The 23,979-nt window shown below is 36.0% G+C and overlaps 1 protein-coding gene and 1 pseudogene across 8 annotated transcripts in view; one reads left to right on the top strand and one right to left on the bottom strand.

The window, feature by feature from the left end:
* Positions 1–22,149, top strand: part of RBM39 (RNA binding motif protein 39) — a 30,374-nt gene extending 8,225 nt beyond the window's left edge. For 2 of the 8 annotated variants that reach the window (XM_004325977.3, XM_004325976.2), the window contains exons 5-17: positions 1,996–2,061; positions 2,157–2,210; positions 5,512–5,629; positions 6,150–6,302; positions 8,627–8,764; positions 11,042–11,107; positions 13,245–13,449; positions 13,991–14,068; positions 17,798–17,830; positions 19,898–19,979; positions 20,466–20,571; positions 21,008–21,086; positions 21,175–22,149. In XM_004325977.3, coding sequence (XP_004326025.1) covers positions 1,996–2,061; positions 2,157–2,210; positions 5,512–5,629; positions 6,150–6,302; positions 8,627–8,764; positions 11,042–11,107; positions 13,245–13,449; positions 13,991–14,068; positions 17,798–17,830; positions 19,898–19,979; positions 20,466–20,571; positions 21,008–21,086; positions 21,175–21,275 — 1,279 coding nt within the window. In that variant the 3' untranslated portion in view covers positions 21,276–22,149. Of the gene's footprint in view, positions 1–1,995; positions 2,062–2,156; positions 2,211–5,511; positions 5,630–6,149; positions 6,303–8,626; positions 8,765–11,041; positions 11,108–13,244; positions 13,450–13,990; positions 14,069–17,779; positions 17,831–19,897; positions 19,980–20,465; positions 20,572–21,007; positions 21,087–21,174 lie in introns of all 8 variants that reach the window. The other 6 variants (XM_004325975.3, XM_019950746.2, XM_073792937.1 and 3 more) reach the window with 4 other exon arrangements.
* On the bottom strand, positions 9,211–9,758 carry LOC109552633 (large ribosomal subunit protein P1 pseudogene; annotated as a pseudogene).
* Positions 22,150–23,979: the final 1,830 nt, after the last annotated feature.

The raw sequence follows: 23,979 nt of genomic DNA, 5'->3' as shown, positions 1-23,979 counted from the left end.
GTTAATAGTAATTTTTAAAAAGCTAAAATGTATTAATGACTTTGGAAAGAGCCTTCTTGCAACTCTTTAAGCAGTTCAGTCTAACAATCCCTAGTGATTTATGATGGTCTTTCCTGTTAGTAAATATACTGTTGTAAACTGTGGGATACGTTAAAATTAACAGTTTTAACGTTAAAACTTGAATGGATTAAGATTGAATTCAAAGACAACAGTCCTGAATCAGAGCCTTGGCTCTTTAAATTGGTTAAACACTCTAAGAAACATTCTTAAGCTTTAGTTTTCTCATCTTTTAAGGAGGAGGTAACCACTGACAGGCTATTGAGTCTTGAATGAGAAGAGAATGTAAATTAGAGCACCCACAATACTGTTATTGATGAAATGTTTTGTTATTATTTGAAGCCAATAAAGTTAGTAATACTTGGAGTTCTGATTCAGGTTTTTCAATAAAAAGGATTCCACTCCTTGTTCTCTAAGGTCCTCTTAGCTGACTATTTTATAAACTTTTTAACAGCTTAAAAAGGACCACAATGTTATTTTACGTCTGAGTGCTTTATTAGAAAATATTTTGCTTTTTGTCCAATAGATCAAAATTTACTGCATTCTTCTTTACCAGAATGAACTAAATAGGGGGGAAGGATTGCTTTAATAAATTCTGAATATTATTATCTCTGATCAGTGATGAATACTTCAAGTCAGCCTGTGATTCTGGTCTGACTTAAACTCACTTGGTTCTTATGTTTGGTTTCAGGTGATTTTTAACTACCAAGGCAGTAACTGAAACTTTTATAATTGAAGGGGAAAGGAAATAGCTTATAGACTCTTATTTGTCCAGTAAATATATATTCTTAATGATCACTTTTAGTGTGCTTTGCAAAGGACCCATTTAATACAATTTTATTTGGAACTGCTTGGGTGTTATATGTGCACGTAGAGTCCATGAAAACAAATCCAAATGTGGATTGAAGACCACTATATATTTTCATTTTGCTACCCATCTGGTAAAGGATAGCAGGATGAGCACTAAGGGACATCTGATCTGACCTTTTAACTTAGTTTGGTCTTTCAAAATAAAAGGGCCATAAACTACTGGGCCATTTTAGAATATTGTAGACTACAGAATAAAGCTTTTTAAAAAGTTACTGTTGTGATCTTTTTCGAAAACACTCCTTTAATAATATCAAGTCCCGAAAAAAGAATTTTCCTGAGGGATTGATGAACTTCCTTCCTTCACATCTTTACCATGGACTGTTTTGTCGAAAAGAACTGAGGTGTGTGACATGCTACATACGCTTATATGCAGTCTTGGAGACTTACTGTTAAATGAAAAAGTTGGGAGTTTCATGATTATGGAAAGAATTAGTTCCTTTATATTTTAAAAGAAACTCCTCAAGGGAATTCCCTGGCTAGGACTCTGCGTTTTCACTGCCTGGGGCCTGGGTTCAGTCCCTGGTTGAGGAACTAAGATCCCACAAGCCATGCGGTGTGGCCTGAAAAAATAAAAATAAAAAAAGAGTTCCTCAAACAAGAAGACATACATGAATATTGTATATGTATGTATATATGAGCACATGTATATTCCTTAGGAAGGATCTGCAAAGATGCACACCAAATTGTTAATTATAGTTAGTCCTGGTGTGAGGGAAGTTCAGGATAATTTTCACTTTGTGTCTTTTTTTTCCCCCTAAATCTCAGGAACGTATTCATAAATATGTAGTTCAAGAGAACTAGACTGAAAATTGAGCATTTTCAGAATATTAAAAATCTTGAGGCTGTAACCTTTGGTCTTGGCACCTCTCAGTGGTCCAGGATGGATAACTGTAAGAGCAGTTTGCCTGGGATAGAGTTAAGAGAAGAAAAAGTCTCTTTATTTCCTCTTCATAATTGAGGTGGAAAACAAGCAGCCTAAACAATGTTAAACTTGCTGGAGAGCGCATGAACGCGATCTTAGCAAGACCCTAACCCTGTAACTAGTGTAATTTTGTGTTTCCTTTTTAGCTCCGGACCAAAATTTAACAGTGCCATCCGAGGAAAGATTGGGTTGCCTCATAGCATCAAATTAAGGTTTTTAAACATACTTCTGAATTGTTTAAATTGTTTTTCAAGGAACTAACGTGGTGTACTTGTTTGGGTAACTTTTGAAACTTTTTAACTTGCAGCAGACGACGCTCCCGAAGCAAAAGTCCATTCAGAAAAGACAAGAGCCCAGTGAGGTAACTGTTGTCCCTATTTCTTTTGTTTTGTACTTTTAGCTTTTATAAAGTTTTTACAACTTATGTTACTGCTAAATTTAATGACAAATAGTAATTTGGATCATATTAAATCTTGATTCATTTTGCAGTTATAGTATTATTAATTTTTAAAAGATTTATTTATTTTTGGCTGAGTTGGGTCTTCATTGCTGCACGCGGGCTTTCTCTGGTGGGGGCAAGCGGGGGCTACTCTTCGTTGTGGTGCACGGGCTTCTCATCACGGTGGCGGAGCACGGCCTCTAGGCGTGAGGGCTTCAGTAGTTGTGGCTCACGGGCTCTAGAGCGCAGGCTCAGTAGTTGTGGCGCACGGGCTTAGTTGCTCTGCAGCGTGTGGGATCTTCCCAGACCAGGGCTCAAACCCATGTCCCCTGCATTGGCAGGCGGATTCTTAACCACTGCGCCACCAGGGAAGTCCAATTATAGTGTTATTATTACTATTTTTCTTTTTTTTCTTTCTTTCTTTTTTTTTTTTTTTTTTGCGGTACGCGGGCCTCTCACTGTTGTGGCCTCTCCCGTTGCGGAGCACAGGCTCCGGATGCACAGGCTCAGCGGCCATGGCTCACGGGCCTGGCCGTTCCGCGGTATGTGGGATCTTCCCGGACCAGGGCACGAACCCGTGTCCCCTGCATCGGCAGGCGGACTCTCAACCACTGCGCCACTAGGGAAGCCCCTAATTCTAGTATTATTAATGTGAATTTCTAAGTTTTCAATAACTTGCATGTGAGAAGCACAGAGCAGAAATTCCCACTTTAATGTGTAGATGTTACATGTGCTTTTATTTCCCTTTTATAGTAGCTAAAAATTTTTTTTAACATCTTTATTGGAGTATAAGTGCTTTACAGTGGTGTGTTAGTTTCTGCTTTATAACAAAGTGAATCAGTTATGCGTATACATACGTTCCCATATCTCTTCCCTTTTGCGTCTCCCACACTCCCTATCCCACCCCTCTATGTGGTCACAAAGCACCGAGCTGAACTCCCTGTGCCATGCAGCTGCTTCCCACTAGCTAGCTATTTTATGTTTGGTAGTGTATATATGTCCATGCCACTCTCTCACTTTGTCACAGCTTACCCTTCCCCCTCCCCATATCCTCAAGTCCATTCTTTAGTAGGTCTGTGTCTTTATTCCCGTCTTACCCTTAGGTTCTTTGTGACCTTTTTTTTTTCCCTTAGATTCCATATATATGTGTTAGCATACGGTATTTGTTTTTCTTTTTCTGACTTCACTCTGTATGACAGACTCTAGGTCCATCCACCTCACTACAAATAACTCAATTTCGTTTCTTTTTATGGCTGAGTATATTCTCTTGTATATATGTGCCACATCTTCTTTATCCATTAATCTGATGATGGACGCTTAGGTTGTTTCCATCTCCTGGCTATTGTAAATAGAGCTGCAATGAACATTGTGGTACATGACTCCTTTTGAATTACGGTGTTCTCAAGGTATATGCCCAGTAGTGGGATTGTTGGGTCGTATGGTAGTTATATTTGTAGTTTTTTAAGGAACCTCCATACTGTTTTTCATAGTGGCTGTATCAATTTACGTTCCCACCAGCAGTGCAAGAGTGTTCCCTTTTCTCCACACCCTCTCCAGCATTTATTGTTTCTAGATTTTTTGATGATGGCCATTCTGACTGGTGTGAGGTGATATCTCATTGTAGTTTTGATTTGCATTTCTCTAATGATTAATGATGTTGAGCATTCTTTCATGTGTTGGCAGTGTGTCTAAAATTTTTTAATGGTAGCTGTAGAAAACTTTAGCCTTGACTCACCTTTGGAGTTAATAAATTTTAAGTTATTGAAATAACTTCTTGTGGGAAAGTAGTTGAAATAGTCATGAGTTTTATCATTTGGCTCCATTAACTTGAGAAAAGTATTTAATTTCCAAAATCGTAACCGAGTTGACTTGATTTCAAGTAGTAATATTATGTTTTTGAGTGTTTCTGCGAGGTATTTTACTCTTAAAAAAAGATAAGACTGATCTATCCAGTCTACCATTTTGGTTCAAGGACTGTTTTGTTAACATGATAGCATTGTTTTTTTGTTCTGGCTTCCCTTAAAAGGTACCTTTTAACTTTTGAGTCTATCTTCTTGTTTGACGTATTCTAACCCTAGGATTTAGTGATAGCCTTAATGTTCTTAAAGGCGCTCTTCGTAACAGATACTGAGTTTTTGTTTAATATTTAGTTTTCTTTCATGGGGAAACTCGCGTTTAGTTCTCATTCTTTGGATATAGTCAGCTTTGTACCGCTGTGTTACGGTAATAGGTTTAAAATTACTTGCAGATTTCTCAAGGGGATGTAACGTGAGTTTTGTAAAGTTCTTCCGGAGAATGTCCAGAACATGGTTAAGGAAGAGCATGTTTATGCTTACATTTTTAAGGATTTACTTAGAACCTTAATCTTAGTAGAATTATTTATAATAATGTCAGTAGACAATGTTATTTTTCCTTGACGTTCATTAAGTTAAATTTATCTCTTGTGCTCTTTTACTTTTCTCACATATTTGGGCACTTTTAGTTTCCTCTGTAAATTTAGAAGTGTACACCATCTATTTGTAAGCATGAGTAGATTAAATCCCACTATTGTTATTCGGCTAGATAATCTCTTGCTTTTCATTTTTGACTTGCTAATTGTTCCTGTCTCTGTATTCTACAACCATCAAGTATTTTTTCGGGTATTGAATTTGTAGAGTCTTAGTAAGACTGATCTAATTCTGATAAACAGCTGCCTCACTATTCCATGTATCTATCTCAGTTTGTGAAAAAAAATTCTTAGAGTCAAATAGTTTTCATCATTTGGGGTTTTACTCTCAAGTTTGTCATTTGTGATTATGAAACTTAATTTTATTTTATGATTTCCTTTTGGGGAAACATCCTTTCTACTAATTTGGACCAGTCCAACATTAGTGTAGACTCAGGGGTTATTACTTGTGACTGTCATTAAACTCTCAGGCTTCTGATTGGCCCTTTATTATCCTGGAGAGAGTACCATTTGTAAGATTGAGAGGCCAGTGGACTTTGGTCCTGATAATGTAAGATACTATCAGAAGAAACATTTAGAAATTATCATCATATTGAAGGCATTGAGTCACACTGAATTATTTTATGGACATTTTATATACATCATAGTTAAAATGGGCTTGGGAGTAATGACAAACTGGTTTCAGGAAAGTTTATTCTGTTTACTGAAAATGTGCATTAAGAGTTATTTTAAAAGAATAAATTATAAAGTTAATTCTATATTCTTTACCCCTGTTAGGGAGCCTATTGATAATCTGACTCCTGAGGAAAGAGATGCAAGGACCGTTTTCTGTATGCAGCTGGCAGCAAGAATTCGGCCAAGGGATTTGGAAGAGTTTTTCTCCACAGTAGGAAAGGTAATCTAAGCCTATTTACAGAGCTAATTTAAGTAGAAACTGCAAACAACATTTTAGCAATTGTCAGTGTGACAGATAAAATTAGAAAACATCTAAATACATTTTTTTGTTTGGTGGAATTTAGTTAGGGATTTTTTTTTTTTTTTTTTAGTATTTATTTATTTGGCTGCATCGGGTCTTAATTGCGGCATGCAAACTTAGTTGCGGCATGTGGGATCTAGTTCCCTGACCAGGAATCTAACCTGGCCCCCTGCATTGGAAGTGGAGAATCTTAGCCACTGAACGAAGTCCAGGGAATTTATTTTTGATACCATTTCTTTTTGCCTCACTTCGAAGTTAATAGTGTTGGAATTGATGTATGTTGATAAATGAATTGGGCCTACAAATTTACCTATTTAAAAAATCTTTTTAATGGCTTGCTTTGCAATATCATTGATATGCCTCTTTTGTCTTTTGAAATTATTATACTTACTGTGAATGGTTGCACAAACAGAACCTAAAGTGTGTGTTTTCTTTTTAGGTTCGAGATGTGAGGATGATTTCTGATAGAAATTCAAGACGTTCCAAAGGAATTGCTTATGTGGAATTTGTCGATGTTAGCTCAGTGCCTCTAGCAATAGGATTAACTGGCCAGCGGGTTTTAGGAGTGCCAATCATAGTACAGGCGTCACAGGTAACTTTTTTCTTGGTTAAGAATTTGATCATTGGTAGTGTTAGAAACTTGTTTCTTAGAGTTGTGTTGTAACGCCTTGAGCCTTACACAATCACCACTTCCTACCATAAGTCAGATGTTCTCAGGGTAGCTTTTTAAAAAAAAATTTGCCTTGATTTCTTTGATAATTGTGTGTTCTTAATAACATCCTGTTCCATTTTAATGTAAGTTGTAAATACTTATTTCATGGAAAAGACTTGGGAACTTGTTCTAGAATTTTACTGATTTGTGATGACTTCTTATTTGGGGATAGAAGCATCTAAGAACATGTTTTCCCCTTCCGATCTTTTAAATGGAATGGTTTTGACATTTTTAGTAAATTTAATATTTTCACTGTTTTAAAATACATACTTGCGAAAGATTTTATATAATGTTAAGAATAGTTTGAACAGCTAGCTGTTAGTTCTAGCATTTCTTGAAAGTAAGATGTTTCAGACTAATTTGGAGAATGTTTTTTAAGATAATCCAAATTATGATTTAATTCCTCTTTGCTGATGCTCCACAATAAATGAGTGTTGCCTTTGTAAAAATGAAATTAGTGTTAATATTTTAGTTCATTTAGGTATGGAAAAATTGGGATATATCATTCTACTGAGTATATATATATATATTTTTTTGTGGTACGCAGGCCTCTCACTGTTGTGGCCTCTCCCGTTGCGGAGCACAGGCTCCAGACGCGCAGGCTCAGCAGCCATGGCTCATGGGCCCAGCCGCTCCGCGGCATGTGGGATCTTCCCGGACCGGGGCACGAACCCGTGTCCCCTGCATCGGCTCTCAACCACTGCGCCACCAGGGAAGCCCCTTTATTGAGTATATTAACGTGAAAGTAGTTTTTTGATTTTTCATCAGTACCTTTTTGTACTAAGAAACAAGTTGATTTCTGTGACAACCTGATAACTTAGATTTTTTAAATGGAGAATATAGGATTTAAAGAATTTATTTTTGGCCTTGCTGAGCGGCTTGTGGGATCTTAGTTCCCCCACAAGGGGTTGAACCCGGGCCATGGCAGTGGCAAAAGCGCCGAGTTCTAACCACTGGACTGCCAGGGAATTCCTGAGGATTTAAAGAATATTTTTTGAGCGATACAAAATAACAGTTGTTATGTTCGTTCCTTTTCAAACCCCTGAAACAAATACTCCTTACAACTCCTGAAAAATCTGGTTACTCATCAAGCTTTTACATCATTTTGTAGTTAGGCACAAAATTTGTAACCAGATCTTAAGTGAAATTCCAGTTTCACTGTTAAGCTGTAACTGTGGTCAGATTACTACCTTCTATCTCTAAAAGACGATGGTAGGTCCTACATAGTGTTTTAGCAGTATGTAATATTGGGTACTTATCATTTGATCATATGTCACAGTAAGAAAAGAATTGTTAGGAAGCAGGCTGGGGGGAATCATTGCTCAATTCATTTCCCATGATGGAGGACAAACCTAATAGTGTGTACGTTGGCCTGGCAAAGGGCTCAGAAGAATCACATTGATAAATGAGATTTTGAATTCATTTAACTTTAACCTCCTATTATGCCCCAGTTTGTTAAAGGAGTTTGTGTTCGAGTATAAATGGAGAACTGTTTCCTTTGAGAAGTACTTGGTATGGGAAAAAATGACTGCTGAACTGAATGGTTTACTTGGTTTGATTTATATTGATGTTAATCCTTTTAAGATGGACAGCCAGTTGGTGTACTGTACGTTGAGTAACAGTGATATTGAGAGCACATGAATAATGAGTGTATTTAACACTTCAGGAGATAATCTTGTATTTCCACATTTGGCATATCTGTTACCAGGATGCTGCTTTAGACTGGCATAATGTAGGGTTTTTTTAATTTTTAAAAAAATTTTGTTATTTAATTTTGGCTGCATTGGGTCTTTGTTGCTGTGTGCAGGCTTTCTCTAGTTGCGGTGAGCGGAGGCTACTCTTGGTTGTGGTGCGCGGGCTTCTCATTGCGGTGGGTTCTCTTGTTGCGGAGCACAGGCTCTAGGTGCTCCGGCTTCAGTAGTTGTGGCGCATGGGCTTAGCTGCTCCGTGGCATGTGGGATCTTCCTGGACCAGGGCTCGAACCCGTGTTCCCTGCATTGGCAGGCGGATTCTTAACCACTGCGCCACCAGGGAAGTCCCCAATATTCTTTTATGTATGACTTACACTTAGCATAATTTGATATCAGTTGTCATTAAGCAAACCTAAGGTATGAGTGGGATTTGCTACTCTGCTCAAAATGGTATTTATTCATTCTTAAGTGGATGTGTGATGTGCCTTATGTGTTGTCTTAACTAACTTGTAGGCAGAAAAAAACAGAGCTGCAGCGATGGCAAACAATCTACAAAAGGGAAGTGCTGGACCTATGAGGCTCTATGTGGGCTCGTTACACTTTAACATAACTGAAGATATGCTTCGGGGGATCTTTGAGCCTTTTGGAAGGGTAAGTCCCAAGTTTTTTAGTGGATCCTAAATCTTGAAACAAATGTAACTGCACAATAATTTATTTGCTTTGTCATGTTTCTAAGAGATTAATGTTAGGATTGGAGTGGTTCTATAAAGTTTTTGAGACAACTTAGATCAAGATAGTTTCCCTGAGGATAGCATTTGAAGACAGAATCTGTCAACATTTGTAATGCTACAGTGAAATGCATAGTATTAGCTTCAATTATTAAAAAATCGACCTGAATGATAAAATGTACTGTGCATTGGAGCAAGAGATTTTTTTTTCTTGGTTTGTTTCTTAGGATAGTATTTCTTACTGAAAATTTAAGGGTATATAAGCTTCTCTGTACTTAATATGTAAGGAATTAGAATTAGACTGTTTATGCCCATTTAGTCCTCTTTTTTTTTTTTTTTTTTTTAAAGAACTCAGCTTTTTATTGAACGTGCTACTAAAGAGGTTTAGTCAAAAAGACCAAAGCTCATGTCATCATCAGACTCTTCAGATTTCTCTTTCTTTGCTTCCACTTTTTTCTCAGCTGGGGCAGCAGTGGTGGAGGGGGCAGGACCTCCTGCTGGTGTAGCACCAGCTGCTGGGGCAGGTCCACCTGCCCCCACATTGCAGATGAGGCTCCCGATGTTGACATTGGCCAAAGCCTTTGCAAACAAGCCTGGCCAGAAAGGTTCAACATTTACATCGGCTGCTTTAATGAGGGCATTGATCTTATCCTCCGTGACTGTTACCTCATCGTCTTGTAGGATGAGGGCCGAGTAGATGTAGGCGAGCTCCGAGACGGTGCGGGCGAGGGCTAGGCAGGGTCTGCCGGGCACGGTGCTAGTTGCCGGAGGAAGTGAGGGCCTCACCCCAACGCGGCCTTAGCTTCCTCGGAAGGACTGAGCACCTTAGCGGAAGCTGAGGAAAAGGTTTTCCTTTTTTTTTTTTTTAATTGAGATAAAATTGACACAGCATTGTCTAAGCTTAAGGTGTACAACATAGTGATTAAACTTACGTGCATCATGAAATTATTACAATAGGTTTAGTGAACGTCTGTCATCTCATACAGATACAACATTAAAGAAATAAATAACAAATTTTTTTCCTTTGTGACGAGAACGTTTAGGATTTACTCTTGAGCCTTAATTTATGGTATACAGCAGTGTGGTGATACACTACATCCCTAGTACTGATTTATAACTGGAAGTTTGTACCTTTAGACTACTTTCATCTAACTCTTCCCTCCGCCCTCCACCCCCGACCCCTCACCTCTCTGTTAGCCACAAATCTGATCTTTTTTTCCATGAGTCTGTTTTTGAAGTACAGTTGAATTGCAACACTAATAGTTCCTGGTACACAACATAGTAATTTGATGTTTTTATGCATTTTTTTCAAAAGAATCACCAGGGTAAGTCTAATTCTCATTTTAGAAGAGATGTTAGAATAAATGTTACTAGTAGGCTGTGCTCTGGTTTAAAAAATTCATTGTGTGGCCACGAATAAAAAGCTTGGTTCCTGTCGTACCTTGTCCACTACTTAATCTTTATGGCCCTTGGATATACATTTCGTTGTTTTCTTTCACTACCCCACTCAACCCCTTTGTTAAACTGTTTTATGTGTCAATAATGATAAAGTTGGGGTGTTGAATTTTGTGGGTGCTTTATATTTATTGGAAATATACACATATTAATGGTGCACAAATCATAATTGTATGAGTTGGTCAGTCATTACAAAATGAATACGTTCTTGAAACAACCAGAACATGAAATGTAATATGTGGGTGCTGTTTTTTAATTGTTCATGCTTCCTTTGTATGACCGAGTTTGTTGGGATATTGTGATGTAGTAAATACAGTTCCCTCAGTTAAGGTGAACAATCATTGCTTTGTAGCATATTCACAGTGTTGTGCAACCATCAGCCACATCCCATTGTTCTTAGTTATTCCAACATTTCAGGCAATTTATTGTGTCTGGCATAATTGAGAATTAACATTTGGTGTATTTTAGCAAAGGGGAAGAAAAAAGATTGATTTAGTTTTTAACATTGTATTCTGCAAAGGATTTAAGATTTTTAGTGGGTTTTGATGCAAAAGACTTCCCAGTGCATAACTTCGTGTTTAGGAAGTTCCTCGGCCTCTAGAAAGATTTTTTGGGTATGAGGGATTGTGATATGTTTTCTATTATGTTTTAGGGGGAGCCATTTTAAAATCATGTTTCAAGGGGTAAAATACTTTTGCACCCCTTTTTCATTTATATAAATAATAATTGTGGTGTTCATTTTTAGATTGAAAGTATCCAGCTCATGATGGACAGTGAAACAGGTCGATCCAAGGGTTATGGATTTATTACGGTAAGCAATTAACCATGATTAACATGACTTAAAAGTTTTTGATTTGAATAGCGTAGTGTAAAGCTTTATTGGTTATTGATAGTGGGGAAGGAGGTAAGGTTAATATTTTCAAGTGGTTTAACTTATTTTGCTGTTAGTAGCCAATTCTTAGTAGCTAAAGGTGTCCACCAAATGGGAAACTTAAAGCAGTTTGCTATCATTCTGTTTATGGTCAGTTTGGTTAGCCAACTGTTCATGTAATTGAAGTCATTCACTCCTTTAGGATTTCTTCAGTCTCTTTTGTGACACAGGATGTTAGTTGCATAAAGGTCTCTTGGAATTCTCTTACTTTTTATATGGACACGTCGGACAACCATGACCAGGATTGCCTTATTAAAAGTGTTTGTAGCTGACCGTTGAAGCCCAGTGCCTGAATAGGGTATGAAGTGGCAGCTTGGAATAATTGTGAATAATTGTGAATGGAGGTGCCCTTTTAAAAGTAAATATTAATGTTCATGATGCAATCCAGTTACATGAGAACAGTTTTTCAAATTATTTTTTAACCTTGGAAAGTGCTGGAAACACATTTTTAGTTTAAAATACAGGTAGTTGTCACCATTGCTGCCATTATACACAAAAAAAATTTAAAAATATAGAGATCCCAGATTTTATCAAGAAATTACAATTGTGTCTTATAACCAAATTTAGATAAAATTGAAACCTATTCTGTAGTGATAATGCGTTCCACCGTTCAGTGGGATTTTATCTATCTCAGTGTGTGTTGGTGAAAAGAAAAAAGTTATAAAACACCAACATGCTAATTTGTTACTAGTAACATTAGCATGATCTCCCCCTCCCCCCAAAAAAAGGTGTTCAAGGGATTTTACATGCAACTTACAAATATTTTCTCCTACTGTCTAAAGTATTTAGTGTTCTATGTGCTAGATTTAGTGCTTGAATATTTGCTCACTGGCCATATTTTCACTAGAACACTACTAAATGTCATGTAAACAATGAAGACATTTTGCAGAGCATTTTAATTTTTTAACATAAATCAAGTATGAACTATTTCCTATGATTTACTGATTTGTATGCAAAGCTAGATTATGTAGGGACTTTCCTGGTGGTCCAGTGGCTAAGACTCCAAGCTCCCAATGCAGGGGCCCCAGGGTTTGATCCCTGGTCAGGGAACTAGAGCCCACATGCCACAACTAAGAGTGCGCATACTACAACGAAGCTCCTGCATGTGGCAACGAAGATCCCGCCTACCACAACTAAGGCTTGGTGCAGTCAAATAAATAAAGAAATATATTTTTTAAAGCAAGATCATGTAAATCTACATGGTTCTGTTGTGTGTGTAAATGTTTTTATATTTTGTAACTACTATCTGTAATTGTTCCCATCTCAATAATGGAAAAAAATTATTTTTAAACAATTCAACATTCTGATGAAAGATGAAGCTGTGGAATTAGAATATAGCCCGTTCTTCTATTATATTAAAACCAGATTGTGTGAATTAAAGTTTTATTGTGTCTGCATCCTGAAATTAAGACTAATACTTACTTAACTGGCAATAAAACAATGACTCAGAATTTTGTATTAAAAATTAAGTTTTGTATTAAAAACCTGAGTTGAACTTTTTTTCTTTTTCTTTTTTATTTATTTATTTTGACTGCATTGTGGTATGTGGGATCTTAGTTCCCTGACCAGGGATGGAACCCATGCCCCTGCAGTGGAAGTGCAGAGTCTTAACCACTGGACCACGAGGGAAGCCCGAGTTGAACTTTTAATTTTCCTGAATAGTGTACTTTTAAGAGAGAAAAGAAGCAACATTTTAATTTATTCCAGCATATTAAAAAGGGTTTTGATGTTTGAAAAACTACTTTTCACATTTTGTTACTGAGATTCTTTATTCCCAAAGACAGGTGTCATTACTTGATAATGTCTTGCCCTTTAAACCACCACATTAATAAATCTAATATGCGTAAACGTTGGTGGTCTGATAATTTAGGTTATATTACTTATAGCTTGAACTTGTTACTTTATCATCCTTGCAGATGTAATTATTGAATATACTAGCTTTAATAAGTAAGGGTTTCTTTACCTTGCATATGTGTAAATAATTGCTGGACTTTTTATCCCCCTCTCAATTGTATAGTTTTCTGATTCAGAATGTGCCAAGAAAGCTTTGGAACAACTTAATGGATTTGAGCTAGCAGGAAGGCCGATGAAAGTTGGTCATGTTACTGAACGTACTGATGCTTCCAGTGCTAGCTCATTTTTGGACAGTGATGAACTGGAAAGGACTGGAATTGACTTGGGAACAACTGGTCGTCTCCAGTTAATGGCTAGACTCGCAGAGGGTAAGTTTATCCTAGTGTTGTGAATGATTTGTTGATACCGTAATGAGAAAGGTAACCATGCAGACAAATAAATGGAAAATTATTTTTTCTTATTTTGGTGTTGACTGTTATCCTTGGGCGGCACATGTGGTTTCATAGGTGAAATTCATTGCCTTAATTATAATGGAATCTACTTTATGATGGTGCTTTTTGAGTACCACAGCATATGTTACAGGATTTCTTTTGCTTTCTATTATATCCTCATACTTCAGAATAAATTTAGTTGCAGTGCTTAATACTATGTCCTGCCTGTACAGTTGGCCTCCCATATCTGTGAGTTCTGCATCTGAGTACGGAGGGCAGACTGTATCACGCCACTTTATATGAGGGACTTGAGCATTTGTGGATTTTGATACCCGAGGAGATCCTGGAAAATCTCACCTGCCCTGCTACCAAAGACCACTGTAATTTGTTTTAATGAAGTGACTTTCGTATTAAGCAACCAGAAAACTAGGATTTTCCCACTCTTAAAGCAGGGACGTTAAGACCTATTCTTTTACAGGTACAGGCTTGCAGATCCCACCAGCAGCACAGCAGGCTTTGCAAATGAGTGGCTCTCTGGCATTTGGTGCTGTGGCAGGTAGGAATTGAATCTTTTCTATTTGAAATCATTGTTTTTTCACCTAATTCGAAAATTTGCCAAATTTTTGCATTTAAAAGGACTTACTGAGAATTCAATTCATCAAGTACTTTTAACTTACAGATTTCAAGAGTTCATGTAAGGAAGTGGTGATACAGGACATAATTATCCACTCATAATAAACTGTCAGGGTATTTTTGAACCCTGCATACCAATTTTTAGTTGAAATTGCTGTTGTATTTTGGGTTTGTTTTGATTGATTGATTGATTGATTTTTTTGGCTGCATCAGGTCTTAGTTGCGACATACGGGATCTTCTGTTGCAGCACGTGGGCTCCTCTCTAGTTGTGGCATGCGGGTTTTCTCTCTAGTTGTGGTGTGCAGGTGTCAGGGTGTGTGGGCTCTGTAGCTTGCAGCATGCGAGCTCAGTAGTTGAGGCGCGTGGGCTTAGTTGCCACGTGGCATGTGGGATCTTAGTTCCCTGACTAGGGATCTTACCCGTGTCCCCTGCACTATAAGGCGGATTCTTTTATCATTGGACCACCAGGGAAGTCCCTGTAAGTTGTTAAGTCTCTTTAAATCTGTCACTTGTGTTGAAGACCAAAAAGTTTATATTGTTTCAAAGGAAAAATAGTTTCTGTAATGTTTTTGTTTGGAAAGCTACCAGAGGCCTTTGAATCAAGCTTTATTTAAAATAATTACAGTGTTAAGAGTGCAGAGAATACTGCTTTCCTAATTAGAACATACTACAGTTGATCCTTGAACAACATGCGTTTGAACTGCAAGGGTTTTACTTACACATGGATTTTTTTCAGTTGTAAATACCACATGGTTAAATCCATGAATTTGGAAGGACTAAGGATATAGAGGGTCTACTATAAGTTACATATGGGTTTTCAACTGCTCAGATGGTTGGTGTCCCTAATCCCCAAGTTGTTCAAAGGTCAACTGTATTTTGAGATTTTGAGTTATAGAATGAAGTGCCTGGAGAGGTGAGGAAAAGAGGGAGAGAATTGATAGTTTCTTACGATTATGTAACAATGGGTTTAGTTTATGAATCACATTGTTTTCTTCTCTTTTGTGGCTCAGGTACTTGAAATTAACCCAAATCTATGAGCTAGGATAGTATTAAATTTTGAGATGTTGAAGTCTTGCTTTTAGAATATCTGAGAAGAACCGTTTGTAGTTTGTACTTTAGATGACAAGAAACACTAACCCAAGAAAGTATGGCAATATAAGATCATGGTACTGCATCTGAATATATAAAAAGTTCTGTGTGGTTGCTTCATGATTTCCTTTTCAATTGAAAAGCCATTAATAGAGAGGATCGTTTCTGCATCTGCATTATTCTTTATAGGGGGCACTTCTGTGTTTTCCTTTTTTTAGTGACTATTCGAAAGTTTGTGAGTACTTTAGGGTCTTGTGCTTCCTTTCAAACCGATATATTTTGAAATCTGATAGGTAGTTCTTTAAAATTACTGACAATCATGTTAGTGTATTCATATGAGGAGAGTTATAACTATTAATGCATTTCTGTATTTATGAATAAATTATTGTTTTGATTTAAACAAGTATTAGACATTTAATTTCTTTGCAGTGAACACGTAGTCATAGAATGTCACGTACTGTAATTGAAGATACTAAAGGAAACCCATCACTTCAGAAATATATCCTAGTCTCTGGTTTGACAGTTAACTATTTTACCTGAAAACTGTATCCGTGTGTTGCTTCCCATTGTTCAGGTCATTCTTTCAATAATTTAGAAAAATGCTAGAGTGTTTACCATATTCTAGATATTTCACTAGAGGCTGGTGCCTTTAGGGATTTAATACAAATACATATGATTCATTCCTAAACAATCTTCTGTTATATCCTGGCTGCTGTATCAAATGTGTTGATTTGGTTTGTAAACAATATCTTCGCCTATAGTTTTTCAGTGTTAGACATTATTACTTCCCTAAGCCATTATTTCTCTTACGATGAATGAAGAATGACTGTACTTCCCTGGGCACACTTAACTGGGTAGTTTATATTAAGGCTGAAAATTCTAAATGTCCATGGATTGCTTAAAATAGCCATTTAGTTAATTATTTGTTATATTCCCCCTTTTTAGTGTTGATAGATGATTTTAAAGTTTCGTACTGTTTTCTTAAAACTTCCAGTAAATTGCTATTACTACTGAATTACTAATCAGCACTCTATTTTAAGGTAAATATTTACATAACTGGGTATTTTTCTTCTGTCGTTAAAACCTTACACATTCCTTGTTAAAATAAGATAAATCACTGGTGTTGATGTCAATATTTGAGGCCCTTGTTGCCGAAGTTCTTAAAAGTTGTTTTTTGAAACCAAGAGTGGCCTATCACTATATCCACATGTCTTTATTCTGGAAGTTTAACGGGTCTTTTCTAAGATAAGTTAGTTCTTATCTGTATGAAACCCATGCTTTGTTTCCTAACTTGTTACAAATGACCTGAAGAACCATTTTTGAAATTTTGATTTATATACACTTAATATAGCATGGATTTCTGATACCTATACATTTTTTCCCATTTTAGGGAAAAACAAATTGCTTTATAATTTAAAGTTTATTGACAATGTTCCTATGGTCATATCTTCAAGTTCCTTCAGTATACACCAGTTACATTTCTTCAGCTCCCTGGGATGCCAGTTTTGAGCACCTAGGACCCAGGTATTCTTACATCCCCATGTGACTTGGGCTGCAGATCCCTTTTCATTTTTGCCTATGTTTTATGATCATTTTGTATACTCAACAAGAAGCCCCAATGGTAATAAAGTATTGCAGTTGAATCACGTGTTACTGAAAATTAGGTTACTGAATTCAAACAATTTCTATGTTATATATATCTATAATTTTTAAACTGCAAGATACCTTTGGATACTGTGACATTTTCTTCACGTTTCACACTTGCTGCTGCTTTCACTTGATGGCAGCTTTCTCTTAATTGGCCTTCTCATGTAGAATTTTAATGATTATATGAGAAAATATATTGGTAGAAATCACCATTCTGTTTATTTTTAATACAGACTAGATGGTTAGATTTTTCTTGTACTACATATAGTAAATCTGATGAGATTTCATTCCTGCCTCATTAAATTTCCAGAATAGGCCAGGAAATCAGACCTAATAAAACTACCACCTTCTGGGCTGGACATGACAACTTAAAAGAACTTAAATAATATATACATATGGTTAGAATGGGGTTTTTCACTACTTAATCGGTAGATTATTGAAAGTGTTTGACGTGTACTGTTGCAGTATTTACTCTTTCACCATAAACTTCTAAAGTTTAAAATGCTTACTGACACTGATAGAACAATAAATAGTTGAATATCCCAAGTACTTGGAATTGAATTCTCAAGATCAGGGTTTTCATGCATTTTTCTGACCGGTGTGCTTCCCTTTCCCCATTTCCCATTATTCCCATGTGAAGAGTAGTATAGTGGAATGCCTTTGAGATGTGGAAGAGTTCTAGGAATAGGAATAGAGAGGCATAAGTTTCCTAGGATAGGAGGAAAGAAAAAGGCCCCACAGCCTTATCAATGAGGAATGGGGAAGGAGGTTTGGCTGCCAGGTTTTACTATAAGTTCATTTTGATAAACCCTGCTACCATAGTCCTCTTTTATTAATGCTTTCCTGACATTTACCCTGTTAGTTGAGGCTCTTCATTGTTCCTGCACTGAGCTGTAGAATTCTCTTTTGTTATAGATTTGCAAACAAGACTTTCCCAACAGACTGAAGGTGAGTTGAGTTTTTTATTTGTTTTTGAAGTGGATGTTAATGTAGCAGGACATAGTTGTGTATATATATTTTATCATAATTATTACTGTAGTTTGTATTTTGGGCCCAGTTTTGTCAGAATGACATACAGTGTCATTAACAGTAAGCCAGAAGGCCTAATCCAAGTCATTACAATTACATGAATAAAGATGATAAATGTCCATGCTTTTTTTGCTATAGCTTGCTTAGAATTATTTTCAACTTTGTATGCCTATCTTTGTGTTCTGATTGTACATTTTATATAGATGTCAGAAAATGAAACTTGTCATTTTGGTAGACAAATCTTTTAGAACATGGAGTCTGTGAACTTAATATAAGGTTAGGAAAAACTAACTCCAGTGATTTGTGTAAGCAGTACCAAGCAATGAGATTATCCAGAACTAAATTGCATGCAGATTTCAGAGATTGTGAAACAATTTATAAAATAGGCTATTTTCTTAGTTTTCAATTATCAAGTAAATCTCTGCCACTTAATATAGCATTTTGTTGCAGTAATTTGGTATCTTATAGGATATACTTAAAGTCGTTTAGGTAAATGATTCTGTATGAAAAAGGTCTTTTCTTGTTCCTTGATAGTCAGGAATTAAATGTGTATCTTAATTTTTTCAGCAAAAGAGACAATTGTACTCAATCTTTTTTTTTTCCTAACAGATTTTTAAAAGTAGAACTGGTGGATTTTCCTCTTAGTTATATTTCTATGCTGAATTCATTGTGTTCTGCATTCATCTAGGTTGAGCTGGAATATTTCCATGATATATTTTCTAATATTTTTCAGTATTCATAGCATACAGTGACCTTCTAGTGTTTTTTCCAAGCATACTTCATTCCATTTGTTTATGATAAAGGTACACAGTGGGCTTCATTTTTTTATTGTAATATAAGCACACTTGCATCTTTAACTTTCTTCAGTAGAATTTGACGTTAGTTATCTTAGCATTTTTATTTTCATACAAAGTTTTATGAAAGACAAATACTTGTTTATTGAAGTAAACTATAAAGAAGCAAAAAGTACTTGTTACTCTATCAGAAACTATCTTTTTCATGATGTATTTCATGCACAGCCCTAGTTTTTATTCAGTGGAATGTTTCTTATACTTACTCAGGTTATTGTTCATTTTAATTACCATAATTTCTAATGCACTGTTTTATCCATAGCTTTGTTTATTATTGTTATGTATTGGAATGAAATTTGGTCAAATATTATGATTACGGTGAGTTCTGTAACAGCTACTGGTAATGTTTTCTAAGTCACATAAAAGCAATGGAGCAACTGTCTTGGAAAATGCACTTCAAACTTAAAACCAACATTGGTTTAAATTTGCTCCTAAGTATTAGTGTCCAGTAGTTTTTTATTTTTAACAATGACTATTATAGATACATATTACTCTTTTTAGTGTTTTCTCCTGCTAGAACAGACCTAATCATTTAAAAAATATTAATTTGATGTTGTAGGTTTTACAGTCCTAAGATGTTAAATCTTAAATACTTGGATGGTTTTATGTATATTATTTTTAAAACTTCATCCTTTTATAATGTTTATATATTTAAAAGAAAATATGTAACTATATATTCATAGGCAGAAACATAAGAAATAAAACATGGTATAGATTTAGTTGGCATTTTAATATTGTATTTGCATCATCCCCTGCTTCTCAGGGTATTAACTCCAGCAGTCCTACGAAATCAGTCTTGTTTTTATTTTCTTGTTTGTATTATTGATATTTGTCTAATTGAATGAATTTTCACTACATTTAAGGTTTAACTTCCCTTCTAAAAACAAAAGTCCCAACTTAGGATCAGCTGTCTCAAATACTAAGTTGCCTTAGCTTTCTGGCAGCTAAAATGGGGTATTGTTATATACACTGATGTTTGATAGCATTATTGAATATGGTGAATTAGTGAAGTGACTGACTACCCTAGTTTCACCCTGTGGGTCCAGTGGTTATATTGGGCTTTGTTTTATTCATAGGGATATTCTGATGCATTTTCCATGAAACTGATTTCTCCCTTTCTCTTTTTTTTTTTTAGCTTCAGCATTAGCTGCAGCTGCCTCTGTTCAACCTCTTGCAACACAGTGTTTCCAACTCTCTAACATGTTTAACCCTCAAACGTAAGTAATATACTTTGGTCAAGTTCAAAAGGGTATGCTGTGAAATCTTTAATGTTTAACTTGTCTAAGTTAACATTTAGCATGTTTTCAACATATTTCATAGTTCAAACACTGCCCCAATTTTGATCCTTTTAGTATAATTATTTTTCTGCACATTATGAATTATTTCCCTTGAATGTGTTTGTAAGATTGGAATTCATTTGAAAACTTTGTAGATTTTATGTTTTCCATTTATATCTAGTAGTTTTCTGTGAAGTTTGTATCAGTATTTATTTGTATCACCAGTATACAAATATACTTTTCTTAGTCCTATGAAATGGTGATAAACTTGGTATAAGTATCTTTGAAAGATGTCAATTAACCACTTAAATGTTAAGCAAATGATTTTTAAAATAACACACTTAAGATTTTTTAGACAGATTGGAATATATGTGTATCATTTTATAAGTTTGAGTAGTGTCTCATAGATTTAATACTTTGTTACAGAGAAGAAGAAGTTGGATGGGATACAGAGATTAAAGATGATGTGATTGAAGAATGTAATAAACATGGAGGAGTTATTCATATTTATGTTGACAAAAATTCAGCTCAGGTATTTTGTTACTTTCTTGTGTCTTAATTTTCACACACTTGGGGCATATTATGATCACTGTTTTTCCTTAGAGCGTGTTGGGGTTTTTTGTTTTCTCCTGAGAGAAGCTTTAGCATACTGACTAAATACACCCCCTACGAAATAAAGACACTTTTAAAATAGTTCAGGTCATCATGTAGCATTATTGTTGCTGGTTAGTGTTCAAAGGTTGCCATGAAATTCTGGCACCTTGATTTCATTCTTCAGCAGCTTTCACATCATAGAAGATAGTAACAAGGCCAGTTTTGGGGATGATGAAGTATTTTCAGTGAATTTCTAGGTTATATATATTAGCTAGTGGAAAAGTTATAGAGCAGTTTTTCTATAGGTAACTTGAATAAACCTATTGGAATCCATGTTGTATATCACACCTTTAACCTTTTTTGTTGTATTTTAGGGCAATGTGTATGTGAAGTGCCCATCAATTGCTGCAGCCATTGCTGCTGTCAATGCATTGCATGGCAGGTGGTTTGCTGGTGAGTTTGACCTTTTTTCTGAGTGATTGCTTTTAATGGTCTAATCTAAGTGAAGAAGCTAAACGACCATATGTGTTTCTTTCAACAGGTAAAATGATAACAGCAGCGTATGTACCTCTTCCAACTTACCACAACCTCTTTCCTGATTCCATGACAGCAACACAACTACTGGTTCCAAGTAGACGATGAAGGAAAATATAGTCCCTTATGTACATAGCTTTTTTTCTTTCTTGAGAATTCATCTTGAGTTATCTTTTATTTAGATAAAAATAAAGAGGCAAGGGTCTGCTGTCATTTGTATACAGTTCCTGTTACCTTGAAAAAATAAAAATGTTAACAGGAATGCAGTGTGCTCATTCTCCCTAACTAGCAAATCCCACTGTATACAAAGCTGTTCTCTTGTTCTGCCTTTTAAATGTACATGTAGAAAATTACATTAAGGATCTATAGGAATAGCTCTAGGGGAACAAATGTGCTTAACATAAAAAGGCAGACAGGGATGTAATGATGTTTTTAATGTTTCAGAAGCCTAACTTTTTACACAGCAGTTACATTTCACTAATGTTGATATTTGGTTAATGGTTTAGCAGAGGTTTCTGGAATACATAGTTTATGGAAATTCAAGACAGCTAAAAGGGCTGTTTGATTAACATCTCATCTTGCATTCTGATCAACTGGCAAGAAAAGGAGATTTCAAAATTACATTTCTGGATGGTATCTTTTCAATTAATGTATCTGTAAAAGTTTCTTTGTAAATATTATGTGTTCGGGTGTGTCTTAAGATTCCAAACAAAATGATCCCTGCATTTCCTCAAGATGTTTAGTGACAGTCTGGTAAGCAAAGCAGTCTGAGCAAGAAATAGGAAATGCAGAAATAGGTTTTGTCTGGTTGCATATAATCTTTGCTCTTTTTAAGCTCTGTGAGCTCTGAAATATATTTTTGGGTTACTTCAGTGTGTTTGACAAGACAGCTTGATATTTCTATCAAACAAATGACTTTCATATTGCAACAATCTTTGTAAGAACCACTCAAATAAAATTCTCTTAAAAAGGCCACAAGAAATCTTCATTTTTGAAATGTTTTAAAGTCACAGAAACTTGGAAATAGAATATTAGTTTCTTTGACTTTTTAGTTGCCTCTTTGGGAAAATTCTTAGTGAAACTGTTGCCCTCAAGTTGTCCCTCTACATTCCTCTGTATCAGTCTTAGTACCGTACTACTTATTTAGGGTATTATATCAAAACTGAGGAACTTACCAAAAGAAAACCAAACTGATTTGACCAGGCCTCAAACCTGGGCATCCTTAAGTCTCTCCTACGTTTTCTGGACGTATTTGTGGGGGAAAAAAATGCCTTGTTATTTAAAAGCAAATACTGGAGAAAATGGTATAAGTTCAAACTGGTTTCCCAAATTGATTTAACTGCATTTATGAGCTTTAACTTTACTTGGGCAGCAACCCTTCATGATTTGTACTCTGAACTCTGCTTCAAGTTTTTGTGTCTAGGTTGAATCTTTTGAGTAGGGGATGTTGCTGCTAATTGCTCCTTCCAATACTGATTTCCTCACCTGCCTGAATTTCTGTTACTACTGTATTGATTTGTTAGGGCTGAATCATAAGTATTACAGGTTTATTCAGATATCAAGATAACTCAGTTTGAATTTAGAGGCATCACAGTTTTCTACCAACCCTTTTGAGGGATGTTTGTAATTCCCTTACTTGCTTCAGTTATTTAACCTGAAGAAAAATTTCAAGATTCAACTTTATTTTTGAACACCAAGCAGCAGTGTTATTGGGTGGCAGAGACATACATAATGCCAACTTTTTTCTTTCCAGATTATCTCCTAGTAATTAAAAATGTATTCTTGGATCAAGTTACTATCAGGTTTGTTCTGTCATTCCTTTCTAGGGAACTGGGCCAGCAAAGGTGCCTTCAGATGTTATTTAATCTCATCTGTTAAGACGTGGCAAAAATTTGCCCACCACCAAAGAATGAAATTTGGGTTGTAGGGCTTCCCTGGTGGCGCAGTGGTTACGAATCCGCCTGCCAATGCAGGGGACACAGGTTCGAGCCCTGGTCCAGGAAGATCCCACATGCCGCAGAGCAACTAAACCACTGCGCCACAACTACTGAAGCCTGTGCCCCACCAGAGAAGATACGACAATGAGAAACCCGTGCAAGAGTAGCCCTTGCTCACCGCAACTAGAGAAAGCCCGTGCACAGCAACGGAGACCCAACATAGCCAAAGCTAGCTAAAAGAAATTTGGGTTGTAAATGATGTTCAAAGCAAATTTGTTAAAGAGTTCAGTCAAATAGAAGATAGCTCAAATGGCTATTCGGAGTGAGATCCTTTAATCAGTTCCTGAGACAACATCCAATTTGGTTGTGAATTTTTTAGGTGCTGTAATTTCTGGGAGTGTCCTTGATTGCAGTTAGATCTGAGTGTCTTTATGCCCCCCAAATATTCCAGTGTAGTTTATTATAACATTTATTACCATCTTCTTAATGATTGAGAAATATTTGAGGGGAACTCGGCAATATCAAGGAATATGTTGCTTGTACAGGTGAGGGAAACGAAACTACCTTAAGCCAATTAATAGAATGGGGGGGGGGGTCAGTTGGTAAAGTTTACATCTTCACTGGTGGCTGGTTAGAAAATTATCTGGGATTCATGAAGCTGAGAGGTTAGTTGGTTTGAATTTGTTCTTTTTTCTGATCAAGTCATATCTGAAGGACAATTTTTAGGTGAACAATGTAATAGCTAACCTTGTGACCTTAAGGAAAATCTAGACTTAACATTTTAAAGGTGAAAAACTAATAGCATCAACCTTAAAGGGTTGAATAATAAGGATTTATTAGAATCTATGAGAAGTCCCAGGTATGCAGAATCATTC

The sequence above is a fragment of the Tursiops truncatus genome, chromosome 15, assembly GCF_011762595.2.
Source record: "Tursiops truncatus isolate mTurTru1 chromosome 15, mTurTru1.mat.Y, whole genome shotgun sequence".
Classification (NCBI taxonomy): Eukaryota; Metazoa; Chordata; class Mammalia; order Artiodactyla; family Delphinidae; genus Tursiops; species Tursiops truncatus.
The sequence above is the reverse complement of the archived record's forward strand: the minus strand, read 5'-3'. Positions and strand labels throughout refer to the sequence as shown.